We start from the raw sequence: 14,905 nt of genomic DNA on the forward strand, positions 1-14,905 counted from the left end.
ACTGCTCCTTTAAGGATCCCGGAAAGAAGACAAACGGCAGGGTGCTCGACATAGAACCCACGTTATTTCAAAATTTATGAACACACTTGGAGAACACTAAGCAAAACTTTCGGACAATCTCCAAAAATGCGAATGTAGCTTTAAGTTAGAGTAACAGAAATAACACATTTTAGCCGAAGGGAGGCTGTAGGGTCCCAGTACACCGCACCGATGGGCAGGCCCTTCTGGAGGACGTGTCCGCTTCCGTAGCCCTCATTTTCTGGGACAGTAACAGACCGGAAAGGAAGGTGAGTGTTCAGGGCTGCTCCTCAGAGGCCTGAGAGGTGGTCATGGGAGAGGAAGGTTGAAGCAGTGCGCGGCTAGTCCGTAGAAGAGACTTGACTTCAGCGAGCTCAGGAGCGTGCGGTGATGGTTTGTTCTGTCATTGGAGAGAACACTAGTTGGCTGACGGCAGGGACTGCCAAAGAGACCTGCTTTAAGCAGGGGACACCTTTTAAAGATTGCTCTCGTTTCTAAGGTTCGTTGAGTCTGAAAAACATTTCTTAAATTTGTTTTTAAATAGAAGTTAAAGAGAAGTTACCTTGCCTGTCTGTCCTACTGTCAACCAGTAACATACGTCTTTTACGTTTTGTTTTTGTTTTCTTCAAATCAGGGCACCGTAAAACAAGCTTATACGAATGCCCCAGTGGTGGACAACGAGTTGCTGCGATTGAGTCTTCGGTTATTTAAGAAGAAAACTACTTGTCACGCCCCAGGGCACGAGAAGGCTGATGATAATAAGCTCCCACAGCCCAGTGTCCAACAGGAACTGTGTGTGTCTTAGGACCGGAGTCCAGTGACATTTTTGGTTCTGTGTTCCTTCAGAGTTACATACTCTTTTTTTCAGAGTTCTTTGGTTTTGATGGCAAACATCATTCATGACAAAGACAGAAAAGATTTATCAGCCGTGGTAAAAGGGTGAAGAACAACTTTGATATGAAGTTTAAAGACACTAGTTTTGGCTAACTTACGATTTTACATAAATTTTTACACAGTACTTGATATTCATGTGAAATAATGTGAAAACATCTAGATTCAGCAGTTTATCTTTTGTTAAAACTGAAGACTTTGGAAAACAGTTGCCACTGCTCTTGCAACCTACGAATATTTTTTATGAAATGGAGCCACTGATAGGTTTTGGATCATCCCAGCAGAAACTGATTTTATTCAGAAACCATGTGTTCGCAGAATGAATACACACACTACAGCTTTGTGCTGTACGGAACTCTTGAAAGTGGATGCTGGTCCTGCATGCTGTCTGTGTTCGTGGGCAGACCTCCAGTAGGAGGGAGCCAAAGTCCTTTTCTGCTTTTCTAAAGTTCTAAAAAAAAAAATTACTAATGGATCTTTGTTTTTTTAAAAATATATGTGTATTGTTACAATGTATATTGGACGTATTTGGATTCCATATGGTTTTGTTTGTTACCAGAGACTGTCTACTGTTTTTATTTTTAATAAATGTACCTTTCCTTTCCTTGTTCTAGATTCACTTTGCTCTTCATTGATCTTATTCCTGATGTTCTGAAACATTTGTCATCAACATTATGTTTCATACTTCAAATATTATACTGCTCGATAATGCAATAGGAGTTGAGGATATATTTTAAATACAGCTCAGTAATACTTGAAACAAACCGGGAGTTAACAAACCTTTGTCATCTGAGCTTTAAAATCCATAACCGTCATATTTTTCAGAGCTATAACCTTTGATTACATTGAACTGTCTAGCTTATAAAATGTAAAATGAAATTTTTTTTTAAAAAATTACGGTATTTGTTTTATTCTGTGAGTATATATGTAACTCATAAGTGGACTTTTAGAAGGATTTAAAATGGACTCCAGGCTGCAGAATTTGTGGACAGACAGAGGTAATAATAAAGGAAACCAATCAAAATTAATTTTTTCCCCCATTGGCTCTCTCAGGTTTTGTTAAAACTGTAATCCTGTGTTACCTGTGTCAGTAGTTTTATATCCTCTAAAGGTAACAGTGTTACTGCTGTAAAATTTCTGCTCAAGAAACATTCACTGTATATGTAATTTATATCCGATAACTGACCCAGCACAGGAAATGGTCACATTTTCAAATGACTTTGAAAGCATGTATGATATGAGACAATGGCAAGCAGGGGTGGGGAGTGTAACCAGATTTTCCTGGTGTCTGTTTCTTTTTCCAATTGGTAGATATTTTAAATAATTAAAAAAAAAGTCTTTAACGACCCTGAAGAATAAATATCCTTTTAAAAACTACTTCCTAATCACGCTAGATAATATTCACTGCAGCACAAGCATTTAAAGTCTTAGAACTTCTAATCCTATTTCCCAGAATTGTGGAACAAAAATAATGGTTTTTCCTGTGTTGTCAGCTGACCTTAGGAATCTTTCACAAGATGTGTATTTACAGAATGAAAACGATTGAAAACGATGTACTTAAATTTGCCATATAGTCAAATTTGTTGCCTTTTCAGGTTTGAGTTTCTTTTTTGTTACGTCATCGTGAAAGAAGAGCTATGGGGAGCTAATCCTCTGAACACTGAGTCACAATATTCAGATATTCAGAGCTTAATGTTCCCAGTAGGAACATAGTGTTGTCAGGTTTCCTATTTTTTTTAATCCAAACATTCTATGTATTGCTAATCATAGACCCTTAAAATTCATTAAAGCAAATCTTAGTGAGTTTTCCATAAAAGCTCTCAGGCCATAATTAAAGTCTCAATGAAATCAATATTCCTGAAAACATCTGCTGGTCTAGAAGTTATTTGCTAGTACAGTTGAAGGTGTGTTGCCTCATAACTGACAGATCAAGTTTGTCCATTTCCCGTAACTGCACAACTGGACTCCAGCTGCTGGTAATAAAAGGGTTGGCAAGAATATGTCTGCAATCCCAAATAAATGCGTGTTTACATGGACCACTGAGTCACTTGTTGGATTTGTTTGGCAGCTGTCCTCACCATTTGGTTTGTATTAACCGACAATAGATAACTTTTTTATTTTACAAAAATTAGGGTATAGTTACATAACTTGGAACTTGATCTGCTGAAAAATCTAATGTGTCGCTTCTCTTGATCCTGTTCTGTAACTGCAGGCTCTCTTCCTCATCCTGCCCTGTGGCCACAATAGGATTCTGTGACTTGACTTCATTAACTTGAAGTTTTGTGCCATTAGCAGAATATCCCACATTATGTGTTACTGTTCACTTGGGTAAAGATTAGGGTTTATGTTATGTGTATGGTCAGTGATGCTTTCGAGTCTCAGAAGAGCCAGCAGCTGAGCCTCAACGCATTTTAAAAGATACGTGGTTTCCACTTCAAGATGGTAATAAAAGGCAGATCCTGAACTCAACCTCCTCCCACAGACACACCAAATCTGCAGCTACATACAGAACAATTTTTCTCTGAAAAACAAAAACAAAAATGCTGAGTGACTCCTACACATTGGGCAAAGACAAAAACCCACAACAAAGCAAGTGGGCTGAAATAAACCGCATCCTCGGGACAGAGACCCACGGTCAGGAGGGAACTCCCAACCCTGAGCCTCTCCCTGAGTTGTGAAGAATTTGAATCTCACGCCTTGACTTTTAAGAGCTGCACCTGAGAGACAAGGCCCCACTTTGTCTAGCTTTGAAAGGCAGTGGGGCTTCCATCCAAGAGGCCCCCCGTAGGGTTCAGATGGACTCCCCCGTCCCAGGGCCCACTGTAGAGGCAGCGTCTGAAGCATGTCCAGACTTTAAGAACTGTAAGCCTCTTTTGCATAAGGTTTGGGCCTAATTTAAAGTCTGTCTCGGGGCCTATGAAACACCAACCACGCAGCCCGGTGGGCACCATCTCTAGGAGTTCCTCTGCCTCGTCCCAGCTCACTGGTATCTCCTAGGAAGGAATTTGTACACTGGTCTGGCACCCCAACTTTCATGGCTGCTGCTCAGGAGACACCTCTTCATTGCTTGGCTCTGGTGGCCAGTGGGGTTTATTGTGGGTCCTACAGGGTTGTTAGAGATCCTACAATCAGTTACTAACTGGCTACCACTCTCAGGGCTCAGCACTGAGGCTCAGTCTTTCCGTGAGAGTGGCCCATGAGCTTATCTTGATAGCTGTGGCCTAAGGGACAGGATTCTAACTAAACAAATTTGCATTTAGGGGTCAACTGTAATCCTTTGCAGAGACCTAGACAGGGGTGTTCGGGGAACAGTTCTGACTCTTCCACTGCTGCGCTCCAGACGCTCCAAACAGATCTCCCAGAGAGTGCCCTGTACATATGTCTGGTGGCCTGGTTTTTGTGGTGCGACCCAGGGAAGCCCCTCGATTGCCTGGCTTCGATGGCCGTGGGACTTGCATTCCTGGGTCCTACAGGGCTACAGCAAATGGAGAAGTTGATCTTGGTTGGCTACTCACCGCCCCCCTCCCCTGCCCCCCAGCACAAAGCAGAGAGATAGCAGTCTGAAACACATGCCAAGTTGAGGCTTACTTGCTTGTCTTGGAGCTTCAGCCCAAGGGACAGGCTTCTGGTTTGGTGCATATCTAGGGGCCTAGTTAGGCACTCTCTGGGCATGGAGGCCACCTGTGGTTGTCACTTGTGCACTCCGCCTTTCCCTTGTGCCACATTGTGAATGTCTGAAAAAGAAGCTTGTGTGCATATCTGGTGCCCTGGTTTTTGTGACTGTTGCCCAAAGGACATCCATTTAGAGCCTTGTTTTGGTGGCGATGAGGCTTGTGTTTACAGGTTCAACAAGACTATAGCAAAGAAACTTTTTTTCTGGCTATCACCTCAGGGGTCAGTGCAGAGGGAGTAGACAGAAAGCCTCATCTCCCAGTCTTCTACAGAAAAAGGTATGTTTACATATATTAAGAACCAGACCTGGGGGATCCCTGGGTGGCGCAGCGGTTTAGCGCCTGCCTTTGGCCCAGGGCGCGATCCTGGAGACCCAGGATCGAATCCCACGTCGGGCTCCCGGTGCATGGAGCCTGCTTCTCCCTCTGCCTGTGTCTCTGCCTCTGTGTGTGTGTGTGTGTGTGTGTGTGAGACTATCATGAATAAAAATAAAAAAGAACCAGACCTGGTTCCCAATCAGCCTACCAAATAAGTGTCGCCAAGATCCCACTTGGGACACTGACAGGCCTTGGAATACCCTCAACTACTGGGAACCACTAAAAGTAGACTGCTTAGAAATTCACAAAGAGACAATCAAGCTACAGTGGGATCAAACGGCAGGTTTCATCCACACAAGACCGGTCCTTCAAGATTAGGAGGGGTGACCTTTACAGAGAGTTGAGGAAAATGAAGGAGCAGAAGAATATGTTCCCAGTGAAACAAGTAAACCCTCAGGAAGAGAACTTAAGGAAATGGAGATCAGTGCTTTCCCTGATGTAGAGTTCCAAATAATGGCAAACAGATACTCACTGAGCTCAGAAGAAGAATGGACAAAAAATTAAAAATTGCAACAAGGAGATAGAAAATATAAGAAAGTAGCAAACAGAAGTCACAGAGCAATAACTGAACTAAAAAAAATACAATAGTGGGGTTCAACAGCAGACTAGATGGAGAAGAAAGGATCAAAGTCAGGGCAGTAAAACTCACCCAATAAGAGTAGCAAAAAGAAACAAGAATGAGAAAGAGTTAAGATAGCTTTAGGGACTCCTGGAACAACATGAAACTAACCAAGATTCCTATTATAGAGGTCCCAGAGAAGAAAGAGGTGGAAAACTTTAACAAAGTGATGGCTGAAAATTTTCCTAATCTGGGGAAGGAAATGGACATCCAGATTCAGATCCCAGAGAGTTCCTAAAAGGAACCCAAAGAGACTCACACTGACACATTATAATTAAAGTGCCAAAAGTTAAAGACAAGGAAAAATTCCTAGAAGAGGCAAGAAAAACCATGTATAAGAAACCCACATAAGTCTGTCAGCAAATTTTTCAGCAGGAATTTTGCAGGCCAGAAGGGATTGACACAATATATTCAAAGTATTAGGGAGAAAATTTTTAAAAAGTCAACCAAGAATATCCAACAGGGGCTTCTGGCCCAACACAGTGACATAGGACAACCTTGAACTCACCAAATTACACCTATTTAAAGAGCAATTGCTCCTAAAGACCAGAGGGCCAACTGAACAGCTTCTGCACAACAAAAGAGGGAATGGAGAAAAAGGGAAGCAAGAGAAATGGGGATGGGGTACTGAAGGGAAACCCTACCCCCAGTGCTGCAAACTGTAGCAGGGAGGGAAAGTCCTGAAGGATGGGAACAGATTCCTCTGTCCTTGGGCAAGAAAAAAAGTCATGGTTTTTTTGGTTTGTTTTTGGTTTTGTTTTTTTTTTTCTTGTTTTTGTTTTTTAAATTTTGTTTATTTATTCATGAGAGACACAGAAACACAGGCAGAGGGAGAAGCAGGCTCCCTGCAGGGAGCCTGATGTGGGACTCAATCCTGGGACTCCAGGATCAGGCCCTGGGCCAAAGGAAGGTGCTCAACTGCTGGGCCACCCAGGTGTCCCAACCTTTTTATGGTTTTAAAAAGCAACTAGCATTTAAAGAGTCAGCCCTAGAATGCCACCAAATGGTGAGGGAGCTGCTAGAAATCTCTCTGGGTGGGAGGGCCGACAGACATCATCTATGCTCTCCCTCCACCTCAAAAGCACAGAGCATTGTACAGTCTACATGCCCTAAACAGCCTGCCTCCTCAGGGAGCCCCAGGCCCTTAGCTCATGACAGCCTCAGCCATCCCACCAAGGCAGCTGTGGGGTACACTTGGGGACACCCCTGATTGGTGCTCACTCTAGCTCCAGCCTTTGTGCCAAGGTGACACTGTGCAAGGCATCCTGAAATACTCCAGGCCCACACCACTTCACTTTCAGGCGGCTTGCTAGGGCACCTCTTGTGCAGAGTGCTCCAAAACCTCCCTGCTGACCTCTGTTTTGGAACCAGCTACCCTGCCAGGGTGCCCCTTGCCGAGGGTCCTGAGAACCCCGGGCCCATGCCTGTGTCCGCTTCAGCCTGCAAGAGCACCCCCTACATGGAAACCCCCCCACCTGTACCAGCCTCTGCTCCAGTCAAATGGCCAGGGCACCCACTGCCTGAGCACCCCAGGACACTTCAGCTTGCACCAAATTCACCTTTGGCTACACCACCAGGTTACCCTCACTCTGGGGAGTCCTGGGACAATCTGGCTTGCAGCCATTTCAGCTTCAGCTATCCTGCCAGGGCACCCAGTGCACGAAGAGCCCCAATCCACAACACCCACCGCTCCAACCAGCCAGCACAAGTTACCAAGCACACGAGGATGCCCATAAGCAAGACCATTCCTTCAAGTTTAGGAGAAGTATCTCTTCTACCTAATTTATAGAAAAGCACAGAAAGACAAGCAAAATAGGGATATGGAGGAAAATGCTCCAAAAGAATGAACAAGAACAAAAGGAAACAGAGATAATTAACATGCCTACTAAAAAATTAATAATCACAAAGATGCTCATGAAAGCTAGAGAGAGGAGTAGAAAAACTCAGTGAGATCTTTAGTGAAGATAAAATATATAAAAAGAACCAATCAGAGTTAAAGAATACAACAACTAGAAGGAAATTAAAAATACACTAGAGGGAATCAACAGATTAGCAGATGCAAAAGAATGTATCAGCGGTCGGAAAGACAGGGTAATGGAAACACTAAAACTAAACCGCAAAAAGAAAAAAGAATTTTAAAAGTGAGGATAAGCTAAAGGATCTCTTGGACAATATCGAGCAAACATTTGCATTATACAGATCTCAGAAGGAGAGAGAGAGAAAGGGGCAGAAAACTTATTTAAAGATATTTTTTAAAGTGGGGGGGGACACCTGGGTGCTCAGTGGTTGAGCATTTGCCTTTGGCTCAGGGCATGATCCCAGAGTCCCGGGATTGAGTCTCACATCGGGCTCCCTGCAGGAGCCTGCTTCTCCCTCTGCCTGTGTCTCTGCCTCTCTCTCTCTCTCTCTCTCTCTCTCTCTCATGAATAAGTAAATAAAATCTTTAAAAAAAAAAAAAAGATTAAAAGATATAATACTAAACTTCCCTAACCTAGGGAAAGAAACAGATATCCAGGTTCAAGATGCACAGAGTTCCAAACAAGATGAACCCAAGGAGGTCCACACAACAACACATAATAATTAAAATGTCAAAAATTAGAGAATTTCAAAAGCAGCAAGAGAGAAACAAAAAGTTATGTATAAGGGAAACCCTCTAAGGCTATATAAGCTGATTTTTCAGCAGAAAATTCTGTAGGGAGTGGTGTGATATATTCAAAGTGATGAAAGGAAAAAAAAAACCAACCTACAACCAAAAATACATGGCCAGGTTAGCATTCAGATTTGAGAGACAGATGAGTTTTCCAGATAAACAAAAGATAATAGAGTTAATCACAACTATACCAGCCTTGTGAGAAATGTTAAAGGTGCTTAGGTGGAAAATAAATGGCCATAATTAGACACGAAAATCATGAATAAGAAGATGTAAAATATGACAGCATACACATAAAATGTGGAGGACAGAATTTAAAAACAGAAGTTTCATTCTTTTTTTTTTTTTTTTAAGAATGTGTTTGAACTTAAAATAGGCTGCTGTATACTTAGGTTGTTATTTATGAACCTCTGAGTGACCACAAACCCAAAACCTGTAATAGATACACAAAAAATTAAAGAGAAGGATAACACTCAAGAAAACTATCAATCACAAAGAGCAAGAGAAGGAAAAAGAAACAGAGAAAGACTACAAAAACAACCAGAAAACAGACAACAAAATGACAATAAGTACATATCTATCAATAATTATTTTAAGTGTAAGTGGCCTAAATACTCCAGTTAAAAGATGTAGGGTGGACAGGGCATCTGGGTGGTAAGTCAGTTAAGCATCCAACTCTTGATCTTAGCTCAGGTCTTGATCTTAGGGATGTGAGTTCAAGCCCCATATTGGGCTCCACACTGGGTGGAGCTACTTAAAAAAAAAAAAAAAAAAAAAAAAGATGTAGGGTGGAGGGATAGATTAAAAAATAAAAGACCTGTTTATGTATTGCCTACAAGAGATTCACCTCAGACCTAAAAACACACACAGACTGAAAGTGCATTTACCATGCAAATGGAAGTGGGGGGCAGAGGAGGGAAGCCGAGGTAGCAATACTTATATCAGACAAAATAGATCTTAAAAGAAAGACTGTGGTAAGAGACAAAGGATGGAATTACACAATGATAAAGGGATCAATCCAACAAGAGGATATAACAATTGTAAATATCTATGCACCCAACATTGGAGGACCTAAAAACATAAAGCAAATATTAACAGAGATAAAGAGGGAACTTGATGATAATAAAATATTAGTAAAGGACTTGCACACCCCACTTACATTAATGGATAGATAATCCAGGCAGATTATCAATAAGGAAATAGTATCTTTGAATGGAATGTTGGACCAGATGGACATAACAAATATATAAAGAACATTCCATCCAGAAACAACAGAATGTACATTCTTTTCAATTGCACATGGAACATTTTCCAGAATAGATCACATGTAGAACATGCCTCAATAAATTTAAGAAGATTAAGATTATACCATGCATCTTTTTCCAACTACAATGGTATGAAACTAGAAATCAATCACAGGAAAAACATTTGAGAAAACACAAACATGGAGTCTAAACAACATGATAACTACATAACCAATGGATCAATGGAGCAATCAAAGAAATTAAAAAACAATACACAGAGACTAATGAAAAAGAAAACACATGGTCCACAATTTGGGGATAAAGTAAAAGCAGTTCTGAAAGAAAAATATTTAGCAAAATAAGCCTAACTTAAGAAATAAGAAAAAACTCCAATAAACAATCTAACCCTAAACCTAAAGAAACTAGAAAAAGAAAACAAAGCCCAAAGTGAGAGAAGGAAAAATCATAAGGATAAGAGTAGATATAAATAACAGATTTTTTTAATTAAAAAAAATCAATTTAACCAAGAACTAATTCTTTGAAAAGATAAACAAAATTGGCAAACCCTTAGCCAGACTCCTTAAGAAAAAAGTGAAAGGATCCAAATAAATAAAATCAGAAATGAGGGGCAGCCCTGGTGGCTCAGCGGTTTAGCGCCACCTTCAGTCTAGGGCCTGATCCTGGAGACTCAGGATCAAGTCCCACATCAGGCTCCCTGCATGGAGCCTGCTTCTCCCTCTGCCTGAGTCTCTGCCTCTCTGTCTCTCATGAATAAATAAAATCTTTAAAATAAAAAAAAATCAGAAATGAGAGAGGAGAAGGAATAACTGACATCACAAGAATACAAAGCATTATAAGAGAATACTATGAAAAAATTATATGCCAACAAATTGGACAACCTAGAGGAAATAGATAAATTCCTAGAAACATATAATTTGTCAAAACTAAATCAGGAAGAAATAAAAAATCTGAACAGATGATTACTAGTGACAAAATAGAATTGTTAATGAAAAAAAATGACCAAGTCATAGAAGTCCAGAAGCAGATGGATTCACAGCTGAATTCTATCAAGCATTTAAAGAGTTATTACTATATTCCCCAAACTATTCTTAAAAATAAAAGAGGGAACATTTCCAAATATATTGTATAAGGCCAGCTTACCCTGATACCAAAACTAAAGGTACCACAAAACAAAAAAACCATAGGTTAATATCCCTGATGAACATAGATAGCTAAATCCTCAACAAACATTAGGAAATCACATTCAACAATATGTTAAAAGGATCATTCTTCATGGTCAAGTTGGATTTATTCTGAGGATGAAGTACAGTTTAATACTTGCAAATCAATAAGCATGATACACATTTTTTAAAATGAGGGATTGAAATCATATGATCCTCTCGATACATACAGAAAAATATTTGATAAAATTTAACACCAGTTCATGATAAAAACTCCCAACAAAGTAGATTTAGAGAGAACATACCTCAGCATTAAAAGGGCCATGTATGACAAACCCACAATTAACATCATACTTAATGATAAAAAAAAAAAAAAATGAGCGCTTCTCCCCTAAGGAATAAGACAAAGATGTTCACTCTTGCCACTTTTATTCAATGTAGTATTGGAAGTCCTACCAACAGGAATTAAGCAAGAAAAAGAAATAAAAGGCATGCAAATTGTTAGTGAGAGGTACAACTATCACTCTTTGCAGATGGCATGATACTATACATAAAAAACCCTAAAGTCTCCACCAAAAATTTATAGGAAGTAATACATGAATTCAGTAAAGTTGCTGGATACAAAATTAATACCCAGAAATCAGTTGTGCCTCTATGCATTAATAACAAAGTAGCAGAAAGAGAAATTAAGAAACAATTCCCTTTACAATTGCACCAAAACAATAAAATACCTAGGACTATATTTGAAAACTAAAAGACCTGTACCCTGAAAACTGTAAAACATTGATGAAAAAAGTTCTAAATGACTCAAGTAAGTGGAAAGACGTAAATGCTCATGGATTGGAATAAATTGTTAAAAACGTCCATAGTATGCAAAGTAATCTACAGATTCAATGCAATCCCTATCAAAATACCAACATTTTTCTCTGAAGTAGAATAAATAATCCTAAAATTTGTATGGAACCACAAAAGACCCAAATAGCCAAAGCAATTTTGAGAAAGAACAAAGCTGGGGGTACCACAATCCCAGATTTCAAGATGTATTATTACAAAGCTGTAGTAATCAATATAGTATTGTCCTTGTGCCTGACACTAATAGAACACTGTATGTTAACTATATCAGAAATAAAATTTAAAAATAAAAACACAGTATGGTTTGGGAACAAAAATAGACACATGATCAATAGAACAGAATAAACAGTCCAAAAATAAACCCACAATTATATGGTCAATTAATCTAGGACAAAGGAGGCAAGAATATACACTGGGGAAAAGGTAGCCTCTTCAAAAAATAGTGTTGGGAAAAATGGACATCCATATGCAAAAGAATGAGACTGGACCCCTTTTTACACCATCCACAAAAACAACCTCGAAATGAACTGAGGACCTAAATGGGAGACCTGAAACCATAAAATTCCCCAGAAGAGAACATAAGCAGTAATTTATTTCTCTGACATCAGCCTTAGCATCATTTTTTTAGGTATGTCTCCTCAGGCAAGGAAAACAAAAGCAAAAATAAGCAATTGGGACTACATAAAAATAAAAAGTTTTTGCACAGTGAAGGAAATGAGCAAAAAACCAAAAAGACAACATACTGAATGAGAGGAGATATTTGCAAATGATATATCCAATAAAGGGCTAGTATCCAAAAATATACAAAGACTTACACAACTCTACACCAAAAAAAAAAAAAAAAAAGAATGATTAAAAAATGGGTAGAGGATCTGCACAGACATTTTTTTCAAAGACGACAGAGATGGCCAACAGAAATTTGAAATGACATTCAACATCACTAATCATCAAGGAAATGCAAATTAAAACCACAATGAGATAGCACCTCACACCCGTAAGAATGGCTAAAATAAATAAGAAATAATAAGTGTTGGAGAAAAAGGAACCCTCATGCCCTGTTGGTGGAGATGCAAACTGGGGCAACCACTGTGGGAAACAGTATGGAGGTTCCTTAAAAAGTAAAAAATAGAAATACTATATGATCCAGTAGTTTACCCAAAGAAAACAAAAACACCAATTCAAAAAAGATGTGCACCCCTATGTTTATTGCAGTATTATTCATGATAGCCAACATAGGGATGCAACCCTAAGTGTCCATTGCTAGGTGAATGTATAAGGAAGATGTGGTATACATAAATACATACACACACAATAGAAGGTTTCTCACTCAAAAAGAAAAAAGAACGAGATCATGCTATTTGCAACAACATGGATGGACCTAGAGGGTATTATGCTAATTGAAATAAGTCAGACTGAGAAAGTCAAATACCAAATTATGTCACTCATAAGTGGAATTAAAAAAAAAAAAAGACAAGCAAACAAAAAGCAGAATCAGACCTGTAAATATAAAGGGCAAACTGATGGTTGCCAGAGGGCAAGAGGGTAGAGGATGAGCAAAACGGATGAAGGGGAGTAGAAGAAATGGGCTTCCACAAGAATTAATAAACCACAGGAATAAGAGACACGCCACAGGGCATAGAGCAAATGATATACCATTGTATGGTAGCAGATGGTAGCTACACTTGTGGCGAGCATAGCATAATGTGCAGAGAAGCTGAATTATTATGTTGTACACCTGAAACTAAAGTAACATTTTGTGTCAACTATACTAAAAAAAATTTTTTGAAGAAAATTTTAAGAGTACTCTACCAACAAAATTTCTTTTCTTTCTTTCTTTCTTTCTTTTTTTTTGTTTTTGTTTTTTTTTTTTATAGAATTGAAGAAGAGTAAAGAGTTTTCCAGACAAGAAAAAGTTCATCACCCCTGGACTGCCCTGACAAGAAATAGTAAAGGCACTTCTTTAAGCTGATATGAAAGGGTACTGATTAGTAACAGGAAAACATTTGAAAGTAAAATCTCATTGGTAAAAGTAAACCTACAGTAAAATCCAGAACAATCCAATGTTGTAAAGGTGCTGTGTTAATCACTTATAAAGCTAGTATGAAGATTAAAAGGCCTAACTATATACTGTAATATATACATAGTATATACAACTATAATAATTTATAATGGATATACAAAATAAAAAGATGCAAACTGTGACATCGAACAAAATGTTGGGAATGGAGGAGTTAAAATGTAGAATGAGTTCTACTTAAGTTGTTATCAACTTAGACTATTGTAAATATAAGTCATTTTATGTAAGCTTCACAGTAACCACAAAGCAAAAACAACACAAAAGGTAAAGAGAAAGGAATCTAAGTACATTACAATAAACAACAACAACAACAAAAAAATCGAGTCACAAAGAGAGAAAGAACAAAAGAATTCAAAAGAACCAGAAATCAATTAAGAAAACGGCAATAGATACATACCTATAAATTATTAAGTGTAAGTGGACTAAAGTCTCTAGTCAAAAGACAGAGTGGCTTTGTGGATAAAAAAATAAACAAGACCCATTTATATGCTGCCTATAAGAAACTTACTTCAAATATATGAACACCTAGCCTGACAGTAAAGGAATGAAAAAAAGATATTCCATGCACATGAAAACCAAAAGAAAGCTAAGGTAGCTATACTTATCAGATGAAATAGACTTGAAGACAAAGACTGTAATAAGACACAAAAAAGCTCACTATATAATAATAGAGTTCAATCCAACAAGATGATATATAAATATTTATGCAACTGGCAGAGAAGCACCTAAATATAAGAGCAAATAGTAACAGATCTAAATGGATGAAATAGGTAGCAATACAGTAGTAGCAGAGGACTTTAATATGCTACTTTCATCAATGGGTAGACCATCCAGATAGAAAAATCAATGAGAAAATGACATTAGACCAGATGGATTTAATGAATATACAGAGCATTCCATTCTTAAGCAACATAATACACATTTTTTTCAAGCACACATAGAATATTCACCAGGATAAATCATGGTAGGCCACAAAATAAGCCTTAATAAGTTTAAAATTAAAGTAATACCGAGCATGTTTTCTGACCAAAGTGATATGAAACTAAAAATCAATTACAAGAGAAAACTGGAAAATTCAAAGTATGTAGAGATTAAACAACATGTTATGCACAACCAATGACTCAAAAAAGAAATTGAAAAGAGAAAATTAAAAATGCCTTGGGATGAATGAAAATGGAAATACAAGATACCCAAACTATAAGATGCAGCAAAGTGAATCTAAGAAGGATGTCCGTAGTGATAAAACCCTACCCTAACAAACAAGAAAGATCTTAGATAAAAACCTAACTTTGTACATCAAGGAACTAGAAAAAGAAGAAACAAA

General features: G+C 38.5%; 1 protein-coding gene across 5 annotated transcripts in view; it reads left to right on the forward strand.

Annotated features, from left to right (window-relative positions):
* The window catches only part of ZC3H13 (zinc finger CCCH-type containing 13), a 92,627-nt gene extending 89,682 nt beyond the window's left edge, over positions 1-2,945 (forward strand). For all 5 annotated transcript variants that reach the window (XM_038569552.1, XM_038569553.1, XM_038569554.1 and 2 more), the window contains one exon: positions 653-2,945. In XM_038569552.1, coding sequence (XP_038425480.1) covers positions 653-823 — 171 coding nt within the window. In that variant the 3' untranslated portion in view covers positions 824-2,945. The remainder of the gene's footprint in view (positions 1-652) is intronic.
* Positions 2,946-14,905: the final 11,960 nt, after the last annotated feature.

The sequence above is a fragment of the Canis lupus genome, chromosome 22 (genome assembly GCF_011100685.1).
Source record: "Canis lupus familiaris isolate Mischka breed German Shepherd chromosome 22, alternate assembly UU_Cfam_GSD_1.0, whole genome shotgun sequence".
NCBI lineage: Eukaryota > Metazoa > Chordata > Mammalia > Carnivora > Canidae > Canis > Canis lupus.